Source organism: Toxorhynchites rutilus, chromosome 1 (genome assembly GCF_029784135.1).
Source record: "Toxorhynchites rutilus septentrionalis strain SRP chromosome 1, ASM2978413v1, whole genome shotgun sequence".
Taxonomy (NCBI): domain Eukaryota; kingdom Metazoa; phylum Arthropoda; class Insecta; order Diptera; family Culicidae; genus Toxorhynchites; species Toxorhynchites rutilus.
Window position 1 is genome coordinate 128514818 of NC_073744.1, and position 23417 is coordinate 128538234.

At 38.2% G+C, this 23417-nt stretch overlaps 2 protein-coding genes across 8 annotated transcripts in view; both read right to left on the minus strand.

Annotated features, from left to right (window-relative positions):
• Positions 1 to 7807, minus strand: part of LOC129762330 (zinc finger protein ZFP2-like) — a 32657-nt gene extending 24850 nt beyond the window's left edge. The window contains exons 1-7 of the mRNA XM_055760512.1: positions 7643 to 7807; positions 5187 to 5659; positions 5053 to 5136; positions 4913 to 4996; positions 4776 to 4859; positions 4636 to 4719; positions 4488 to 4571 (exon numbers count right to left, since the gene is read on the minus strand). Coding sequence (XP_055616487.1) covers positions 4488 to 4571; positions 4636 to 4719; positions 4776 to 4859; positions 4913 to 4996; positions 5053 to 5136; positions 5187 to 5659; positions 7643 to 7665 — 916 coding nt within the window. The 5' untranslated portion in view covers positions 7666 to 7807. The remainder of the gene's footprint in view (positions 1 to 4487; positions 4572 to 4635; positions 4720 to 4775; positions 4860 to 4912; positions 4997 to 5052; positions 5137 to 5186; positions 5660 to 7642) is intronic.
• Positions 7808 to 15513: 7706 nt separating this feature from the next.
• Positions 15514 to 23417, minus strand: part of LOC129762285 (zinc finger protein 501-like) — a 152190-nt gene continuing 144286 nt past the window's right edge. For all 7 annotated transcript variants that reach the window (XM_055760439.1, XM_055760457.1, XM_055760476.1 and 4 more), the window contains 3 exons: positions 16001 to 16084; positions 15861 to 15944; positions 15514 to 15804 (listed from right to left, as the gene is read on the minus strand). In XM_055760439.1, the coding sequence (XP_055616414.1) occupies positions 15716 to 15804; positions 15861 to 15944; positions 16001 to 16084 (257 nt within the window). In that variant the 3' untranslated portion in view covers positions 15514 to 15715. The remainder of the gene's footprint in view (positions 15805 to 15860; positions 15945 to 16000; positions 16085 to 23417) is intronic.

Consider the following 23417-nt stretch of genomic DNA (forward strand, 5'->3'; position numbering starts at 1 on the left):
CTTTCTCTTGAATTTAGCTTTTAGAAACTATATGGCTGTAATAATGGCTAATGGATTCCAGAGTAGAGGCACATCTAACGAATGGTGTATCCCAGGTATAGTAATGAAGTCCGCCCTGGTTGATGGGAAACTTTCCATGTGTTGCATGAACAGTCAGAGCATTTGCGCGAAAAGATTGACAAAAATAGACGAATTGCGAAAAATAGCTCAAGTTTCAAACGTCGATATAATGGGTGTTAGTGAATCGTGGTTGAACGATAGGATTCCCGATGATATTTTGAAGATTACTGGCTATACAATTATTAGGAACGATCGCGTATTTAGACTAGGTGGTGGAGTACTAGTATACGTAAAGGAATCGATCAAGTATAAAATTCTTAAGGTATCTCAAAATGATACAGGGGAGCACAACACTGAGTTCATACTGATCGAAATCGACATAAACGAGGAAAAGATTCTTTTCGGTTTTTTCTACAATCCACCGGACTGCGATTGTTCACAACAGATGACCGATATTCTGAGCGATTTAAGATATCAGTACTCCAGAATAATATTAATGGGTGATTTCAATACCAACCTTTTGAACAGATTATCTAATAAAACTAAACGTTTTGAAAATGCCATGGCTAATTTTGCGCTAGAATCGGTAGGTATTGAACCAACTCATTTCTTCAACACTGGATCTTCACAAATTGATTTGGTTTTGACCAATACTCCAGAAGATTTCATTAAGTTTAACCAGGTTAGTGTACCTTTCATGTCAAACCATGATCTACTATTTGCCTCTGTTGATGTAAACACAGTTGTGAGGGAACAACAAATTTATTTCCGTGATTACAATCGCATTGATCCTGGTTCAATTATTGCCCTGTTTAACCAGATTGACTGGGATTTATTATACAACTATGATAATCCTAACGATATAGTCAGAACCCTTAATTCATATTTGAAAAACATGCTGGAAAATTGTGTGCCGATGAGAACAATGAAAATGAAAAAGAGAATAAACCCGTGGTTTACTTCTGCCATCTCAAAAGCTATCATCGATAGGGAGCTTGCCTACCGTGAATGGAGAGTAACTAGATCTGAAAATCATCATAATACTTTTAAAGTATTACGAAATAGAGTCACTAGTATGATAAACTCAGCAAAGAGGGATTATCATAACGATATTTTTTCACAACATCAAGCGCCCAAGGAAATGTGGATGCGCCTAAAGTCTCTGGGGGTTTGCAAAGCCACCACCGACACAGTGAATACATTCTCTCCAGATGAAATAAACGACTTTTTCATTGACAATTTTTCAATGATTTCTGACAGCTTTACTTGCAACAGATCAACTGTCATAGAAAATTCATTCGGCTTTCGCTTAATCGAAGAGTACAGTGTGGTGAATGCAATTCATTCCATTGATTCTAATGCAGTAGGTCTAGATGAAATACCCATCAAGTTTATTAAATCAATTCTTCCTCTAATCCTCAAACCCATTACTTTTTTGTACAACCAAATTATAAAAACAAAGACCTACCCGGATATTTGGAAAACCTCGAAGGTTATTCCATTCAAAAAGAAACCTCAAGGAGCTAGTCTCAATAATTTAAGGCCAATAAGCATTTTAAGTTCAATATCGAAGGCTTTTGAATCAATTGTCAAAGCGCAAATTAATTCATTTGTGACTGAGAACGATCTTATCTATAAATTACAATCCGGTTACCGCAGTGGGCACAGTACTAAAACGGCCATGATGAAAATCTGTGACGACATAGGCTTAATTTTGGATGGTTCTGGTACTGTTGTGCTCATTATGCTGGATTTTTCGAAAGCATTTGATAGAGTGTCGCATAAGAATTTGCTTCAAAAACTGAGTTTGCAATTTGGCTTCGATCGTAATGCTGTTCAGCTAATTAACTCATACTTGTCGAATCGTTTCCAAACCGTTCTAAGTAACAGCATTTTTTCACAGCTATTACCAGTAACATCCGGAGTGCCACAGGGGTCTGTGCTAGGACCCTTGCTTTTCTCACTCTACATCAATGATCTTCCGAACAATCTAAATAATTGCAGAGTTCACCTTTTCGCAGATGATGTTCAAATTTATTTTGATTGTTCCGGCTTATCGAACCAAGATGCTTCGTTATTAATAAATAGGAACTTATCACTGATCGCAAAGTGGGCAGAAACTAATAAACTTCTGTTGAATGCAGATAAATCACAGGCTATATACATTTCACGACCCCAAAATCAAATTTCCAGTAAACCCCCGGTTTACTTGAATGGAAATCTCTTGCCATATCACGATACAGTCACTAGCCTTGGAGTCATAATTCAACAGGATTTAGAATGGGACACCTATATATTGAAGCAGTGTGGTAAGATCTATGCTTCTTTACGATCGTTGAAAATGAAGACCTTTTTTCTCAGACCTGCTACTAAATTGCTACTGTTCAAAAGCCTAATATACCCTCATTTTATCTCATGTGATTTCGTTATTCCACAGGCCTCTGCATATGCCTTAGGTAGGCTGAAGGTGGCATTGAACTGTTGCGTTCGTTATATTTATAACATCAATCGTTATTCCCACGTTTCACATTTACAACATACATTATTGGGATGCCCATTAATAAATTTTGGAAAATTGAGAGCTGTTAATTTGATATTTAATCTATTCAAAAAACAGAGTCCGTCATATCTACTCGAAATCATGAAACCATTAAGAACACAGCGAGGTAGGAAGTTTTCCATCTACAGATGTAGGACATCTCATTATTCAAATTCGTTTTTTATCAGGGGAATTGCCTACTGGAATCAATTACCTCACAATATACAGACCGTCACTTCTGCCATTAAATTCAAGAGAAACTGCAATGAGCACTTTAGATAATTAGAAAGAATCGTATTTTAAACAATCAATACCAAGAAACAAATATTATACGACGCACTTTGTTTTACCAATTGAAACCTAGAACATAAAAGGCAGCAGCCTTAAGTTTATGAGCTATATGAAATAAATAAATAAATAAATAAATAAATAAACAAAATGACAAATGTATCAAATGTATTGAGTTTCTGTTACGTATCCAAAGAACAGCATACAAAAAGGCAAGTGAGCTTGAGGAACCATTCAATCACGCGAAAACAATATCGGGAACACAAAAATTTCATTGCTTTATTCCTGTATATGAAAATAAAATCGCAGCTAAAAGTTTTCAAATCCAGTAGATGATCCCGAAATATTCAAAATGTTGCATAAAAGAAAAAAAGGAAGGTATGGTGATTGTATCTCTTAGAATATAAGGATATAAGGTGAACAAAAATGAATTTAATGTCAAATCATTAAACATTTTTATTATTATTTTTTACTTTATTTTGGGTTGGCTTTCTGCACTGAAAAAAGAAATAAACTTAATTTCAATAAAATATCGAAAACGTTTTTGTTAGAAAAACTTTTTTGCCTTAAATATGCACAAGTTGCAATGTATGGAAGAGTTGTATGGCACATATGTATCTACCATTTCTCAACCATTTCATCCAAATGAGATGACCATTCTGAGAAAATCTACTTTTAGTTATTAAAATAGATTTTTTTCAGTGTAGGATTTAAAACAATATTTTTAAAGTATTTTTTACTGAAAATTCAATTATTTTCCTAAAACTCTTGCATAGATAACTTTTTTGTAGGACTTGCCATTTTCGAGAAAAAAACATTTATAAAAAATGGTCAAAAATATTAGGCACTTTCCATATGTTAGTCTAGATAAATTTTCGGAAAACTAAGTATGCCAAGTTGCTTAATTAGGTAAGGTCTTCGCGCCCAGAAAGTTTCATTAAGTTCTGAGAATGTTATGCCAACATCTGGTCGAGTTGACGCGAAATCCGTCTAGATTAAGTTGCATCGAGAATAATAGATGTACACATGGTCCGTTCTGTGGTCGTCGGTGGTGGCGATGAGAACCATCATCATCATCATCAAGATATTTCTGCTGAATGAATAATTTAAGTACAAACCACCAATATAACTTAACATAACAAACCAAAGAAGAATCAAAAGCAAGTGGTAAGATGTAATCTCATGTCTCTTCGGTTATGTCCACGATATTACTCACTCATCTTTTTTAATTTTACTTTTTAAAGAAAAATGAAAATGTCATAAAAACCTACAATAAATATTTTTTTCGAACAGCCGTCATTTTGTCAAAAACAAAATCTATTCGTTTTTGTTGTTTAGGGTAACCAGAAGGGATAGAATCGTGTACAAAATGGCACATAGTTCTTTTTAACCTCCTCACTTCTCCAGATTCTCTTGGCCCAATTTCAAATATTTATTTTCTGTTCAGCTTCTAATGTATTGCACAAAGACAACTAACAAATGAGAAAAGGGATGGCAAACAAATCGTTTTTTGTATATGTTTAGAGCTTTGAAAACGCCCGAAATTAGTGCATCTACACTAGAATACCCCCTTAAGTATAGAAATACATTCTACACCAACCTGTATGCGTTCGAATGTGTTGATGGAGCCCTGAAGCCTTCTTGAACGTTTTCGGACAATGTGAACAAGAGTACGGACGTTCACCTGGAAAGGAATGATTATGCTTAATGGATAATGGATAGTAAATAGTAAAACATTTTTTACCAACCCGTATGAGTTCGAATATGTTCTTTGAGCGTTGCTAAATTTTTAAACGCCTTTGGGCAATGTGGACAAGAATAGGGACATTCACCTGCGAAGGAATAACCCTAATGAACGATTCAATATAACAAAATATTTTTTACCAACCCGTATGAGTTCGAATGTGCATTATGAGCGCCGAATATTGTCTAAAGGTCCTCGGACAATGTGAACAAGAATAGGGACGTTTATCTGCAAAGGGAAAATTCAACTGAATGGTTCATTACAGTAAACTCTTTATCAACCTGTATGAATTCGAATGTGTTCTTGGAGACCTGAAAAAAACCTTAATGCTTTCCGACAATGTGGACAAGAATAACGACGTTCACCTGCGAAGGAATAGCACTGGAGAATGATTCATTATAACAAGATATTATTTACCAACCCGTATGAACTTGAATGTGCTCTTCTAGATCGAATTTTCTGCGAAAAGTTTTGTCACACTTTTCACATTGAAACGGTTTCTTTCCTGAAATATATTATCAGTCCATGTTTACAAAAAAAGCAGTCCATTCTCACCCGTTTGTAACCGTAAGCGGTCTTTCTTACCCTTATGACGAACTGAAGCAACCGGAATGATTGATGTATTGTTGTCTTTTTCGTCAATTTCGTTGATGAAGAATTCTTCGTCGATTTCGCCCTTGATTTGCACTTCAGCTTCCTGATCAGTTGACTTAAAATCCGCTTTTGGGTCTGTCTCAAAAATATTATCACTATCGGACAGCTCGTGGTCATCAATGATTAACTCTGGTTCCATCTTAATTTCAATCGGTTCAGCGCTGGCCAATATTTGAAAGCAGCTCTCGGGAATGTTATGGAGGCTTATGAATTCTTGGCGGCATTGGGCACACGTGGAATAGCAGCTCAATTGGGAAGTGAAGCCGCGCAACTTCTGCAGAATAATTTCTAGCTTCTGCGTTGGAAGGTAAGTGGGGACCAGTGTATGATGAAATTCCTCATTGCATATATCAAAGCAAAAACTGCATTGGTCACTGTTAAAATAAAATGCGATCGGTATTATTTACAAATATTTAAACCAATATTGATCACTTGCAATACGGATTATAGATGTATGATCGATTGAGACACGATTGTCGGTTGAGCATTATTGAAGCACTCCCTTTCATTATTTGGATAGAATCCTTCAATGTCGACTCAATGAAGTGTAGTTTGTTCTTATTTTAAAGATCTTTAACTCGAAGATCATTTGTTTCTATTTGGTCTTGTGTAGTCCTACGTTCGTTTTATTGTGTTGCTCGAGAGATGAAAATTACTCTCTAGTTTTATGTAGTTTATGTATTATTTCCATTGCTAAAATAATTAAATCACACAACAGTGTAAAGATGGTGAAGATCGTACGATAGCAAAAAGCAAAACACACAATGATATAAACGATTACGATGCTAACTTCAACTACTAGAAACAAACAAAAACAAAAACAATATATCATAGCATGAAAAATAACCGTTCCTATAGAATTCTAAGGCATTCATATGAGTTAGCAGAGCAAATATGACATGATTTTGTGGAATTCTGTGATTATTCCACAAAATCATGTCATATTTGTTCAAAATTTGTAAACTTCTCCATTATTCCGTGATTTGAAATTCGGACATTTTTATCAACATTGTGGACATATTTGTCAATAGCATTTTTTTGAGAGAAATTAGTTCTTGATTTTTGTAGAGCTCATTATTTCACTGTTATTCTATTATAATCTTAAACCAAACATCAATAGTGAACAAAAGTTGAAATTTGAAATTTTAGGGCTTGTAACATACTCTCGTGCAACTCCTTCAATGAAAAATTTTATGGTTATCTTTTTATCCATCTAGATTTAAAATCATCTTCTGAATGTGTTTTTATTCCGGACTTGGGTTTGTGAAACACGAATATTGACATTTTTTTGTCAACAACTGGGTACTGTACTTGACACTACACTAAATTGATGTAGGGAAATGTGGTCACCCTAAGGAACATGCCCATTTCCTGTGTCCACATATCACTAAAATTCCCGTTCTTAGAAGAATATTGTAGCTCAACTTATTGTAGTTCAAGCTAGTAAGTGGTTTTCTTTATGAAAATTGAAAATAGTACATTTTTCATTATTAGAAACAAGGTTGAGAAATCGAACATTTTTTTAGTGAGGAGGTATAGCGGTCACCTGTGAAGGGCCGTCACTCGCTCATATCAAGCTAGAAGAGATAGATTTTTGCGTGTTTTCTTGGCCAAATTTGTTTAAATCATTATTGAAGTAGTAGGTACATGTATGAAATGATCTAGGCCTATTCACCTAGAATCGTAACTGAAATTTTCTCATACGTACAAAAACGTAGTAGGAAACACACGTTTTTCGTTTTTCAAGATGAGCCTTGGTTCTGGTTGGGGTGGGATATTTTTTCTGGGTCAGAATCACGAAAGGGACCCCAAAAAGGTGCACATTTTCAGTATTAATTCTCCACTGACCACTTTGCCCCAAAACAACGAAATGCGAAATATTCGAAATGATTGCTAAAATTGAACAAAATATCTATTCAGCTCTCAAACTGTTGATTTGTCGAAAATGTCAGGTCAAATAAACTAAATTTTACTACAAATTTCTTAAATTCGGAACGCACAAAACTACGGCGGAATGGCTACCGAGAGAGCGTTCTTTGTTTTTATTTATATCTTGACATGCGACAGCTCCACTGTAGTACAGGGTGACTGAAGTCATGAAATTATTCAAACATAAGATACATAACATACGGTGTCAATAATCAATAGTTATACTACCAAACAAGCAGGTGACCACTTTACCCCACGTAACCACATTACCCCCACTACTCCTAATAGTGACTATCAGTCACATTAATTCAACATACAAAAGATATCAAATATAATGAAAAAATGTTGGCGCAAAAAAGCCGTCCGGATTCAAAAGCAATACGGTACTAGTATAAAATGGTTTCTAAACATTTAATCAATTAACTTACAAATTGTTGCTAACAATCGCCATGTCACTTCTGCGGCAATTTTCTTTTATTCCAATGAATTTAAAGCTTGAAACTGTTTAATTATAACTCTATAAACAATGATCTCGAACACCACAATAATTAACTAGTTGCTGGTTGAGTGGCTTGTTTACAAAACATAACTAGACACAAGAGTACGTATATGACAAGGTAGTCTGTACTGACTAGTGCATCAGTAACAGTGAGACTGTGACGTGTTAGATTTGCAAGTATAATGGAGCGGTATAATAAATTTAAAAAAGTTTATTTCTATTGTATTTTAGATTAATGTATACATTTATCCATTGTAGCGTAAAGATAATCTATCCAGATTTTCTTTATAATCAAAACCTAGGGGAAATTGTGGTTCAGTAATTCGGATTTTAGCTTCCTGAAGCTCTCTGTAGTTCTCCGATACCTCTTGCCGCAGAGCTTGAATTGAGCTATCAGAACTGGCCGAATCGCTCGGATTCAACTCTCGCTTTCTGACAGTAGGAACAGCTAAAAATAAACTGTTTTGTGTACTAATTGTGTATTCTGGATTTGTTTCAATTCAACTGTTGGTATCAGTTTTCGATGATATTGTACTGGGTCTTCCGGATTATGTGCGATTCACATAGAACGTTACGGAGAAGAACGTCTACGTTCCTTCAACGTCTCCACCAATTTAAGTGCGATTCATATACAACATCCACGTTACGTTCACGTTCCGTCCAGTCACGTTGCGTCAATTATTCTTCCAAGCAGTTGTTATGCAAACATTCACATTCACCGACAACGGCAACTTCGACTTGCCGTTGCTGGTGTATGTGAATGCTTCAATAGGAATTGCATGGAAGAATGATTGACGCAACGTGACGTGACGGAACGTGAACGTGACGTGGATGTTGTATGTGAATCGCACTTTACACATGCAGTCAATGCTTCCACCAGCCCGACTCGTCAAATGTCAAACGAATTATTTATTGAATGTTATTCATGGTGTCGCCACCTACAACAATTTTCAATTGCAATGCCTTCCGAATCAGCATATCTAGAAACAGTTCTAAATTTTGAAAAATTGAATGAAAATCATTGAATTTTCATGCTTGAACCCCGTAGTCCGACCGTTATTCAACAATAATAATATATAGACTGTTTCTCTCAGCTAGTCGAGAATGATTTTCACTCCTAAATTTGGATCATAAGTACAAAGTACAGTAAGTTACTTATAATGCGACATACCGAGGCACTAATTAATGTCGCATTGGAGGCGATTTTGACCAGTAATTGGACATTTGCGACTGGTGGCGACTTTCAATGTGGGGCCATAATTTGGACCCCGAACTCAATGTTTACAAAAATGTCCGATTAGAGGTAAACATGTCCAATTAAACGTGTTGCATCACAGGTCTGTTCAATTAGCTAAATGTTGAATTAGATGTATATTATACCATGGACAGACATACAGCTGTACTTGCGTTGTACGTGTACAGCGTTGTACGGGTACCATCGTAGCATGACAGACATACTTTGGTTGTACATTGTACCGTATGTCAAACTGACAATAAGAAATTTGACCAATTTTCATCACATATTTCAACGAAAAAGGTTTTTAATTAGCGTCTAAACTATCAAACACAACAAACAAGTTCCCAATCTGAGTTATTAACTCAAGAGAAAGCCAGTGAAAAGATTTTTTTTTTTTTTTTTTTTTTTATCTGTATTATAGTGACTTTCAACTCATTTGGCTGGTTCGTCACTTCTACTTCCATTTTTGGAAGAATGTCGGGAGTGAGAATTGAACTCGTGACCTTTAGCGTGAGAGGCATGGATGTTACCACTACGCCAGATCGCCTCCACGAGTGAAAAGAATGTTTACCAAGTGTTTTGATTCGGTTTGTTCATGCTACCCACCACTAACCGCGTATGGCGCTGTGCACAGTACAGCTGTAGCCATGTACAGCGGTAAAATAGGTCGGTACAGGTACAACGATTGTACCGAGTTGCTTGCATGGTTCTAGCGCTGTACATGGTGACAGACATACAATTTTCAAAGTACAACGCTAGTACAGTTGTATGTCTGTCATAAGTATTACTATACAACCAAAATCAAAACAAAAGCCGAGACACAAAGCCCAGACAAAAACCAAACGAGCCGTCCGTCTCCGTCAATTATTCTTTTCTACAAATCCTGCCGGTCGTTTTCGTTGAACGTATGCTGACGGGTCGTTACGTTGCTGGTGTATGTGAATGTTTTCATGAGAATTTCATGGTAGAATCATTGACGTAACGTGACGTGACGGGACGTAAACGTAACGTGGATGTTGTATGTGAATCGCACTTTAAACGCTCACGCAAAAAAAATCGAATATAGCTCCTTATAAAAAAATTCTTTCGCTCCGTCGATGGTAACACTGCATTCCTCACTTCGGGTCGATAATATTCGGCTACTCATTCGTTCTGATCGGATTGTTTTTAGTGTCAAGATGTACAATTTACAAGAACGTGAATTTTAAGTGAAATCGTATTACTCGAGCAACTGAAGTCTTAATGAATCTTTGTAATCCTCTCATGGTAAGAATTTCAACATTTCTCGCCGTCGATAACTTCCTCTGGGGGTACGTGAAGTACCGTTGCTATGTTAGGCAAGGCGCAAATTGAGACGCACATAACGCGAGTAACTTGGCGCGATGTAGCGCCTGTTTTTGTGGCTAATGAAAACAGATAGAACGGCGCAAATTGGCCAGATGACGCGAGATGGTGGAGCGCTAGTGAGACACGACTCGCGCGACGCTGTGGCTGAACCACAGTTTCTCGTGCTGGTCATGCCGGTTGTGGTAGTTGTGTTGGTGAATAATCATATAGCGCCGTGGGTTTGATACTGCATGGCTGTACTGGTCGGGTGATTGTGTTAGTAAATAAATATATCGCGCAACTCTGTGTTAATCAGTCATTGTATGCGAGTGGCATGTTATTTACACCAAACTGCGACTCAATATGCGCTCCACCACGCTACGTTTGTGGCACGTATGAGTCGTGTTGGTAGTCTCGCGTTCGCTTACGAGCGCTATACGCTTCTCAATTTGCGCCTAGCCTTAATAAGTCACAAAATTTGGGGGAACTTGAAGAAGAAATCACTCGGATTTTCAACAGCATCGAAGTCGTAATGTTAGAGTTGTGCATAAAGAATTTTGTTCACCGTTTAAAACGCGTTATCTAAGAAAAGGGTGGTCACATCGAAAATGTCCTAAAATAAGCTTTATTTGGGTTTTTTTTTTAAATAAAAATCGGTTCACTTTTGTAGAAGTTATTAAAACTTTTTGCGTGTCCTGTCTGAAAAATCGAAGCCATTTCTTCCGAATGATTACATCCCTCGGGAATCGATGAAATTTATAATTTGTGGGATATGTTTTCATAATTCGAGTTGGACACGAGCCTGGGCATCGACGACCGAACGCGAATTCATCCGGGTGCCATACACCGACCCATAGAATTGTATGAAAATGGAAATAGTTTATATATATTCCATCGCAGTCGAGCACAACACATCCAGAGTACCAATTCCGAAAAGCCTTTAACATTAATGGTTTACTAACGCCTCTATCTAACGTTTTGTTGACTTTCTTAAAAAAAAAAACAAGGTGTAAAAAGGAAATTCTCAACATACGGTTCATAATTTTTCAAAGGAGGGGCTGAGAAACCAAATCGAATTTTAATGACTTTTTTAAAAGCATTGTACATTCTATTTAAAAACATACTTCTGAGAAGGGCGATTACACGGTCGTAACGGGTTCAACTGTATTTCCGTTGAACCTTTATGATGTACGCTGGGTGAAGAACGGACGTGTTGCGGGACGTTCAGTTCAAATGCTACCCTACCGCAGACGGTGCGTCCGCGGGGCAAAGAAACAAGAGTAAAAAAACGGGTAAGTTATATCTATGATATAACCGCAAGGTTGACGTAGGACTACCGTACCTTACCAACCTTAATTTTGCATCTCTGAAGTGTACGTACTTCTCGAACCGTGAATTTGCTTGATTTGATGAACTTCAGGCACACAGTTTCGATTTTGACATGTACGTCGAACCCATATTGTTTAATCAACAGGCGTTATCACCTCAAATGGTTATCAACATTTTGTTTAATCATAAAACGGTATGCGTAGAAATTCAGTGAGCAGAAGATATGAAGGCATATCCTTCAATACAATCTTGGATAACCGAGCCAAAGCGTTGTATTCGTACCCGTTTTTTTAGAGGATTCAAACTTGAAAGTTCATTCGCCTCTAATGTCTGCACTATTTTCCCAGGTTCCTATGTTTAGAAGACCATGTTAGGGATACATGCAGTCTGTATTAGGCGAACACATTTCAGTCGGAACAAAAATACCCCCAACTTGCATGTATTTGCATTTCATTTTCGACAGAAAACATGTCATTTCATGCCTTGAAGCGTCAAATAAGCAAATAATGTCATCTGTCCCCCAACGCTTTAAAATGTTTGTATGTATGGAAGCAGGCATCTCTTTCTTTTTTCTTTTTTCGTCTTTTTGGGAGTGCATCCAAAAACAGGAAGTGACTTGTATTTATGGTATAACCGCAAGGGTGACCTAGGACTATCGTTGATTTAGTGATCATTTGAAGTTGAATTTGAATCCATTCTAAATGAATGAGTAAATGAATATTTGGGGGACTTCGAAAACGAGAGCGTTACGTTAGAGGCACAAGGTTTTATGCAACTAATATTGAATACGAAAATATTCTACTGATGAGGAAAAATAACTTTCATGTGCTTTCCTGCTAATTGCATTTGATTGAAAAATCACAAAACCAAATGTATTTGGTCGTAGTATTATATGGATAGAAAACATTAAAATAAACTCTTTCGCTTGAATGTTTTTTTCCAATTCCCAGAGAAACTGGAAAATTATTTTTCAGCAACTATACTTTCCAGATTCTCCTCGATATTCGAAGTCCACCAGTGGTTAATGCTAACTCGATAACCACTTGTTCATTGCACTTGATTGAAAAATCACAAAACCAAATGTATTTGGTCGCAGTGTTATATAGATAGAAAACATTAAAATAAACTCTTTCGCTTGAATGTTTTTTTTCAATTCCCAGGGGAACTGGCAGATTATTTTTCAGCAACGATAACATCTTTCCGGAATCTTCTCGATGTTGGATGACAGCCGAACGAAAATAGATCCGCGCGTGTATGTGTGTGTGCTGATACTCTCTTGGTCGCCTTCTCTTCTTCTCCTGATGAATCGGCTTTTCTGCGCTCCCTCACAGTTCCAAACAAACTGAATGCGTTTCAGGTCAGGTCAGGCCAGGTAATAAATCCCACAATCCCTCGATCCTTCGCCGTCCAACTCGTTCAGTAACGATGTTGTCTTGTCGATGTTTTCACGAAAAATGAATGCGTTTCACCACCAAAGTATCGCTTAAGTATGCTTTTTGTCTGTGATTGAATCGAGAGAAGGTGTGGTTTACGATGGCAATTTGGAAGGCAAACTAGAGGCGAATGAGTTTGAAACTTTCAACGACTGAGCAATGATCGATTGAAAATCATATGATTTTCGCGATGCGAAGCATTTTCCGTTGCGCGCGCATTCAATATTGGATACGAAAATATCCTACTGATGGGGAAGCATAATCTTCAAAAGCTTTCCTGCTAATTGCACTTGACGATAACGATAGCAATATTGAATACGAAATTACCGAAAACACCACAGATCCATAAAAGATACCTTAGTAAACCGCTTTCTGGACATAGCGGAATTCAGAGGAGACACTAAACGTGAATCACTGAACTTATAAATTGTAAAAGTTATACATAATTATAAAAAACGTTGTTCAACCCATAGGGAAGTTGAACAACTCAAACGTTGAATAAAGAGTCTGTCCACATTTACGGAAATTCGTCCGGTTTGTTACCGGTTCCGGAAACAATGCGCGTAGAGAACAACCGGTTGAATTAGGCATTTGTACATGGTACACCTCGTATGGGATCGGATTTTGTTGGAACTTTAGGATTTCTGAGCCCATAGTAGGCGCGACTTCCGTTCACTATGCGTCTTCGAAATTCACGGCAGTTGTTGTCAGTTGTTATCAACGAGCCAAGGTAGACAAATTCCTCTACCATCTCGAGCTCGTCGCTGTCGATCACAATACTACTACCAAGAAGAATTCTGTTTCGATCAGTCCTTCCTGCTAACATGTATTTAGTCTTAGACGCAGTGGTCTCAAGCCCAATCAGCCCTGCTTCGTATTTCAGTCGGGTATACAAGTCTGCTACTTTGTGGTCTTTTAGCTGATTAATGTGCGCCTTAACTTCACCCATCTTCGGAGGTGGTACGTCTTCGTTGTTCACTGCACCGGTGTAGTCCTCATCCTCGCCGTATTGATCTCCGCGATTCTCGAGGATGATAAAGCAGCTCCATCTCCTCACACTCTTTCTCTTTCAAAAAGATTTGTTTGCTGCCTTCGTTTCAGTCTGTATCGTTCCACCTTTTGTCGAGTCTCTCGTTCCAGCATGGCGGCGCAGCGAAGTCGATAAGTCTTAGGGTAAGGTTACATTGGCCCGGAGTACGCACGAAAACTTGATTGTCCGATAACTGACGAAAAGAAACAAACAATTTTGTTCGATTAAAGCTGACGAATTCGAACGAAGCAAGTGGGAAGCAATGTAACCACACCAATACAATTCTATGTGTTTCGTGCAGCCTTATTTTCGTAAGAAGCTGCAGGCAGTATCACCGTGGCCTTAGGCCGAGGACATGATAAACGCGATGCGGTGCGATGCGATTCAATGCGAAGCGATTGATTGGAGCTCTTCGCTTGCTATGACATACTGATAGCTTTAGATCGCGTATCCGACATAAAATGGAAATGGAGTCTAGTAGAATGGACGTCCCTGTCCTCAACTCTATTGATTATTGTTGTATTTTAATCTATTATCATCTGAAGGCTTCTTAATTGAGTAGCCAAACGAAAAACCAAGTGTCAAAATTTTGATATGCGTACCGTCCACATACACATGATAATATCTGGTTTTCAAGATTTATCAAAGAAATGTTACCACTTAGAACAAAGCTTTCTTTCCAGAACAATCAGCATTTCGCTGAGTACTTTTGAAAATGTTGGCTGTGCTATTGCAACATCAGAGTCCTTACCAGTACTATGTTGGTTACTTCCTTCGGCGAAAAATCGCAATCAAGCAGCAGGTTTGTTTTCTAATGATAGTCCATAGTCCAGTGGAAATTCATCTTTGACATCCTAAACAACATACTGAAATGCTGCCTTGTTCAAACGAAAGGCCTTTCTAAAACCTGAAAATTAAAATTTTTTTTCCCAGTTTTTTTTATGTTAAATTTAACTTATTCTGTTTTTGATTATTTAATAATGTTACTTTTCTACCTGAAATTACTTCTGCTAGGCACTGCGGTATAAACCTGTAATACGGTATTCATTTTCCGAAGGTAAATACAACTTATAATCCGAAAGCAATCAAACAAATAAACCGACAAAAAGCCACTAAGCACGGAATAAGTGGGAAAGATATTATTGTTGACATCCGTTTAACAATTCGATTATCCAAAATATCTCAGATTCCTGCACTGCTCTATGTTTTGAACTGTTAAGAAAAGTTGAAGTGCATATAATTACGTCAACTTAATTAGGTTCGAAAAAAGGTTCCTTCGAATGGATTCGAACGAAAACATGCATGTATTTTTCGAAAATGCTCGAATCGTGCCGTTCGAACGGAAGTCAGATATGCCGTAAATAGGAATAAAGGTGATTGATTGTTGTTAAAACCATTTAATGAAACTTTTTTTGATTTGGTGCCATTAATAAAAGACCTACACATTGTTTTAAATTTTTATTTTTTAGTGTATTTTTGTAAAGTTTCGCCTCATGATTATTTGTTAACAGCATTCAATGACAAAGAAAACCTTCAGCATTCAGTTATCCCTACCTTGACGGTCAACAGGGATTGTTGATCCGAGCCACCTGTTCATCGAACTGATCTAGCATGATGAGGCGATGGGACTGGTTAGTAGCCTCGCTTCTACTTGGTATGTAACCGAATGTGTTGTTGGAGTGTCCCAGTTTGATTAAACGCTTTCGGACAAAGTGGACATGAATAGGGGCGTTCACCTGCAAAGAAATGGTCCTGCTGAATGATGCGTCACAGTAAAATATTCATTACCAACCCGTATGAATTCGAATGTGCTGGTTGAGCGCCGTTCTTTGTCTAAACATCTTCGTACAATGTGTACAAGAAAATGGAAGTTCACCTGGAAAAGGAAGAGTCTGCTGAATGGTCGATTATAGTAAAACATTATTGACAAACCCGTATGAGTTCGAATGTGCACTTTTAGCGTTGAAGAAATCCTAAACGCTTTCGGACAATGTGGACAAGAGTAAGGACGTTCACCTGCAAGGGAATGATTGTGCTTAATGGAAACATTATAGAAAATAGTAAAACATTTTTCATCAACCCGTATGAGATCGAATATGTTCTTTGAGTATTGTTGGCAATTTTCAAACGCTTTCGGGAATTGTGGGTAAGGGACATTCATCAGCGAAGGAAAGATTCTATTAAATGGTTAAGACAGTATTCTAGAAATTTGAAAATAAATATATATATATATATATATATGTAAGGGGTTGTATCTAGGACACGACCGCATATTTTCGAGGTAGAACTAAGCAATTATATTATGCAATCCAATTGTTTACCACTTCGAATATTTTTTTAGAATGCATCGAAATTTTTGGAAAAGATTATGTTCTTCGTTACAAATAAATTTGATGAACGTCCTTTTACGATTGATATGTGTTCTGCTGGTGAATCCCCTTCATTTGATAACCCAAGTTGATGGGGCTTTGAGGAAATATGTAATCCGCCATTTTGTAGCGGTCGCCATCTTGGATTTTCAAGATCATGAAATACGCAGTTTTATAATGACTACAGAGATAAAGGTGTGTTCCAAATTTTAAATCAATATGTCAACAGGAAAGGGGTCAAATTTCAATTAATGTGGTACAGCGCCATAGACAAACATGTTACATACAAACATATATAAAGGGTGTGTCACATCAAATTGCATCACGGCGCTGTAGAAATTCGCCCAGTAGACCGATCCTTTTGAAAATTTCAGACAGTAAAATAAAAACTATTAAACAACTTTTGGCATTTTCTTTTTATTCATACTTCGAACCCAAGCCCGTATGCTCGCACCTTCCTCTTTACCCCGTCCATAAGGTTCTGTACAACGTCAGGTTGTAGTTTTTTTTGAACAGAAATCCATTTTCTCTTGAAGTCCGCCTCCGATTTGACAACTTTTGGGTTCTTCCGGAGGGCCTGCCAATATTTCTCTATTGGGCGAAGCCCCGGCGCGTTGGGCGGGTTCATTTCCTTTGGCACGAAGGTGACCCCGTTGGCTTCGTACCACTCCAACACGTCCTTTGAATAGTGGCACGAAGCGAGATCCGACCAGAAGATGGTCGGGCCCTCGTGCTGCTTCAATAGTGGTAGTAAGCGCTTCTGTAGGCACTCCTTAAGGTAAACCTGCCCGTTTACCGTATCGGTCATCACGAAGGGGGCGCTCCGCTTTCCGCAAGAGCAGATCGCTTGCCACACCATGTACTTTTTGGCAAACTTGGATAGTTTCTGCTTGCGAATCTCCTCCGGAACGCTGAATTTGTCCTCTGCGGAGAAGAACAACAGGCCCGGCAGCTGACGAAAGTCCGCTTTGACGTAGGTTTCATCGTCCATTACCAGGCAATGCGGCTTCGTCAGCATTTCGGTGTACAGCTTCCGGGCTCGCGTCTTCCCCACCATGTTTTGCCTTTCGTCGCGGTTAGGACCCTTTTGAACCTTGTATGTACGCAGGCCCTCCCGCTGCTTGGTCCGCTGGACGAATGAACTTGACAAATTCAGCTTATTGGCGACATCCCGGACCGAACTTCTCGGATCACGTCTAAACTGCTTAACTACGCGCTTGTGATCTTTCTCACTGACGGAGCATCCATTTTTGCCGTTCTTCACCTTCCGGTCGATGGTTAGGTTCTCGAAGTATCGTTTTAGTACTCTGCTGACCGTGGATTGGACGATTCCCAGCATCTTACCGATGTCCCGATGTGACAACTACGGATTCTCGAAATGAGTGCACAGGATTAATTCACGACGCTCTTTTTCGTTCGACGACATTTTTCCAAATTTACGAAAAATTGACAGTGAAGCATGGCCAACGTGATCTATACACTCTTATCTGATTATAAGCGAAAGCTGAAGATATAATTCCTAAAAAATAAATTTCTACAGCGTTTTTTCCGTGATGCAATTTGATGTGACACACCCTTTATTTGTATGTACAGCTAAATAAAACCGTTTAAAAACTCCAGCATTCTATCAAATCTAGTGCGATTAGCCTCTCCTTTACCCGGCGCGACGCTTCCACCGCTTTTAACACACTTCGATAGGCTCTCCTAATGCACATTCCATAGAAACTCCTCTCACTCTTGCGGTATCGCACCGTATACATTGCCTGCAAATGCAGCGACATCTCTTTTACTGAGAATCAATCTCAAGATAGCGTCTTTCCCGCTTGGCGTCCGATGATAGAATGTGACCAAGCACCACCATCGTTCATTTTATATAGCCATATAGTTAACGTTGTAGCGACCGCCTATATTTATTTACACTCTTTTTTTTGTCTCCCTCCTTCACCTTGTCCATACGTTTCGCCCGTACCCGTGGTTGCTTGTAATGAATAACTGTTTGATGCGGGAGCGCAGACAAAATGTATGGGAAAGTAGGGAATTCTTCCTTCCAATTTTTCATCAATTTGAACTTTATATGAGCTGAAAAAGCGTAATATGTAGCATATAAACAATTGCTGAGCATATTTCCTATCAATGTGTGTATTTGGAACCAAAATCCATTCATTAATTGAGGAGGTATTAGCGTTCAAAAACTGAACACTTTTTCACACCGAAATATTGAAAAGGGCCCCTATATTGTACGGTTAGACGTAGTCCTACGTCAAAATACCCTCGACTTGCATGTATTTGCGAAGCAGATTCCCCCAGACACAATAGTTTTGAAGTCCGTGTTAACGAAACACTGCTCAGTGGGAACAAAAATACCCCCAACTTGCATGTACATTTGCAGAGAAGATTTCCACACGTACATCGATTTTGAAGTCTGTGTTGGGTAAACCGTAAATCGGGCCAATCAAAACTTGGCAGTTAGGGCGTTTAAATAATGCTTGAAATTTTACAGTCATTTTACAGAAAGACGTAGTTCTACGTCAAAATCGTTTTTTTTCATATTTCTGAAGTATAGACATTCAAAATTTGCAATTTCCCAGGAAAAATGTTTCGAAAATCGGATTATTCACCGAATTATAGCCGTTTGAGCGGTGCGGTATCTAATCTAATAGTACGGCATTGACTCAAAACTTCATACGTGTTTTTCTCGAAACTAGTTTTGACGTGAGACTACGTCTAAACGGAGTATATGGGGGTGAAATGAATGGTTTAATTGTGATTAAACATAACAATGTACTAAAAGCTAGAAAATAATAAGGCAAGTAACAGTTAGCAGTTATCACACCTCTCCTTCATTAGTTTAGGGCATTGATAAGACTAAAATCCATACAAACAGTTCAAGCTAAATAAAACCGTTTAGTAAAGTAATTTGCTATTTTGTGATTGCGGCCAGCTTAGATTTGGATTTTTCATAATCTGCTGTGATCTACTATTCAAGCCCTTTCATTTGATACCCATATTAATCGGGATTTGAGAAAATATGTAGCCCGCCATTTGGTAGTGGCAGCCATCTTGGATTTGTATTTTTCATAAATAACTGTGTTCTACTAGTGATACCCATATTAACGGGGTTTTAGCATAATATGTAGTGCGCCATTTGGTAGTGGCAGCCATCTTGGATTTGCATTTTTCATAAATAACTGTATTCTACTAGTCAAGTCCTTTCATTTGATACCCATATTAATGAGGTTTTGAGAAAATATATAGTCCGCCATTTTGTAGTGGCAGCCATCTTAGATTTGTATTTTTCATAAATAACAGTCATCTTGGATTTGGATTTTTCCTAAATAACTGTGTTCTACTAGTCAAGCACTTTCATTTGATACCCATATTAATGGGGTTTTGGAAAACCCATATCGATTAGAGATTTTGTAGCGGCCGCCATCTTGAATTTTAAGAACATGAAATACGCAGTTTTATAATGACTACAGAGATAGGGTGTGTTCCAAGTTTCAGATCAATCGGTCAACAGAAAGGGGGTCAAGTTTCTATTAATGTGGGTCAGCGCTACAGACAAACACGTTAAAAACATACAAACATACAAACAGATTACAGGGCAAGCTAAATAAAACCGTTTAAAAACATGTTATTTTTCATGGAATAAACAATTGAATAACTGTAAAATGTCGAGCGTTATCTAAACGCCCTAACTGCCAAGTTTTGATTGGCCCGATTTACAGTTTCCCAACACAGAATTCAAAATCAATGTACCTATGAGAATTAGAGGTTGACCGTTCAATGACCAATGGTTCACTTGAGTGAATTAGTTCTTTTGAGCAGTTCATTCACTCTTTCGTACAGTAGAAATATATGTCAAAGCATGAACACTGAAGTCGCTGTTTACGCGGTTTTTGGAATTTACGTGGTTTATTTTTGCGCGGATTTCGGAACTTACGAAACGCGGCACGTAAAAAGCGACTCCAGTGTATTAAAAAGTGTGGGATGTTATGTAGGACTGTTCTGTTCATTCATAAAATGCTGTTTGTTAGCAAATAATTAATTGTTCGAATTTTATGAAAAATATGTTAGCATAAAGTGACCAGACGTCCCGCGGTATCAATATATTTCAATATTACAGTTTTATCATGTTGATTTTCTTAAATAGATGAACCTCAAAATAAAACTTTTATTTAGCAGACTCTTCAAGAGTGCCTCCAATGCATTCAACGATTAATACGTTGAGCTGGTTTCATCGCACCGACAGTGGACTTTTTGTTCAGTGTCAACTGGGAACGAAACAAAATTGGAAAATGATTTTTATAAAAGTTCCCTATTGATTCGCAGGGGCCAACGTGAGTCAGACGAAAAGTTCATCTTCGGTCCCCTAGCTCAGTCAGGGCTTAACGTGTCAAATAAGCCGGAAGAACTAGTGTATACTGGACAGAAAGAGGCAGGGTTGTTTGATGAAGTATCGCAAATGAAACTCCGGGCGGCCTTACGGAAGTTGGCCGGAACCTCAATCATGGCCGATGAAAAGATGTATGTGTTCTTTTACCTTTCCGTGGCTTTGGCAGTCAGCTATCTCTCCATTTTGGCCATTCGCCCAAAAATTTTCTATCGGTCGCAACTGGGGGATGCTGGGAAGGTTGGCGGTCTTCGCGACAATATTTATCTCCAGCCGATCCATTATCCATTCTCCACTGATTTTTTGGCACAATGGGCTAATCCCAGGTTCGGCATGAAGACCACATCACCTTCGCAACATTCGGCAAGCACTTCTTAATCGTTCCCCGTTCATCATATGACTCGAAAGAAGAGCGGTTTGGACATTCCCTTCTCGTCTGTCAGAAAAGGACCTTCTTCGAGAACTTGATGTCCCCTGCCATTCGTTGAATTCTAGCATCAAGTACGTCTGGTCTTCCAATATGAGCACGAAAAGAAGTTTTTCACTTCTTTCGCCGGAAAGAAATTTTTCACTAGCACCTGAAGCTACTCCTTCTGGGTGATTGCCTGCTGCTCAGATACGGCCGGTCTCGTCTGACGCTTCCGCATAAAATTGTCCATTTTGGCTACATTCTCATTCACCGTTTGGCCGGTTGCTTCGATCTCCCGGCTTAATAAGCGACAGGGAGAGGCTGTTGTAAATACCAGATCGGCTATATCGGACACAAAGTGCCTCAGGATGTCCAACTCCTTTGCTGTGGGGTGAATCTGGTAGTATGAAAAAATCATCAAGTTGCTTGACAGTGCTGCTGCTACGAATCAATAACCTTGAATCATTTTTGATGTAGGCTTAAAAACGTAATATTTGAGGAACATTTGTTCCAATAAATAATTTTTTGTAGTTTTTTTATCGTCATCCGAAAATAGTCCATTTTTAATGCATACGTTAACACTAAAATCGATAAAAAATGGATTGGAATTTTAGAGCATAAAATTCGGTAATTTGAAGAAAATTGTAGAATTTGAATCGTGCTTGCTAGGTTCAAATGCTCTGACTGAGCGAGTGATTTTCAGCCGTAAACAAAACCTAAACCACCGAAAAATCACAACTGAGTGACGATACTCAGAAAGAAATTATACATATCATGTTTAATTGTAAGGAAACATGTTAAGAGTCTCACGAATAAATAAAACTCGCTAAACTATGGGTTATGTTCACATAACGTATACACATAACGTTTTGTTTTTTTGTGTCCCGCGTTAGACCTCAGTCCATCTGGTCACTTTATGTTAGCACAAACTGTGCCAAAACGCGAACGCCTATCTGAAAATTAACGAACACAATATGATATCTATCTATATATATAATTATGATTCTTATAGACTCGGAAACTACTGAACCGATCGACATGAAAATTGGTATGTAGGGGTTTTTGGGGCCGGGGAAGGTTTTCGTGATATTTTGAGACCCCTCCCCCCTCTCTAAGGGGGGGCTGCCATACAAATGAAACACAAATTTCTGCATTACTCGGAAATTAACCAAGCAAACGAAACCAAAGTTGGCATGTGAAAGTTTTAGGGTGCAATAAATGTTTCTATGATGGTTAGACAGTCCTTCCCCCACTCAAAGGGGGGGCTGCCATACAAATGAAACACAAATTTCTGCATTACTCGAGAATTAATCAAGCAAATGAAACCAAATTTGGCATATGGAGGTTTTAGGATGCAATAAATGTTTCTATGGTGATAAGATACTCCTTCCCCCTCTCTTAGAGGGGGCTGCCATACAAATGAAACACAATTTTTTGCATTACTCGGAAATTAATGAATCAAACGAAACCAAAGTTGGCATGTGAAAGTTTTAGGGTGCATAAAATGTTTCTATGGTGTTAGATACCCCTCCCCCCTCTCTTAGGGGTGGCTGCCATACAAATAAAACACAAATTTCTGCATTACTCGAGAATTAATCAAGCAAATGAAACCAAATTTGGCATGTGGAGGTTTTAGGATGCAATAAATGTTTCTATGGTGTCAAGATACTCCTTCTCCCTCTCTTAGAGGGGGCTGCCGTACAAATGAAACACAAATTTTTGCATTACCCGAGAATTAATCAAGCAAATTAAACCAAATTAGGCATATGGAAACTTTAGGGTGCAATGAATGTTTCTATGGTGGTTAGATACCCCTCCCCCTCTCTTAGGGGTGGCTGCCATACAAATAAAACACAAATTTCTGCATTACTCGAGAATTAATCAAGTAAATGGGCGGGACGAAGTTTGCCGGGTTAGCTAGTAATATAAATAAAAAAGTCACAGGAGGGTTGTGTCCGAGACACGACCGCATAGTTGACGTAGGATTCCGTTAGGTTTTCTGTTGATTTTGGATATATTTGAAGAATTAAACCGTTAAACTCTTTGATAATGATTTGGTGGCCCTGGCGAGGGCCGTTTTGTTAGGTCGTTGGGTACTGTTTGTTCACTGCACCAGTGTTTACCGAGTGATGATGACAGAAGGATGGTAAATTGTCGTTGGATGGAGCGTATCAGATA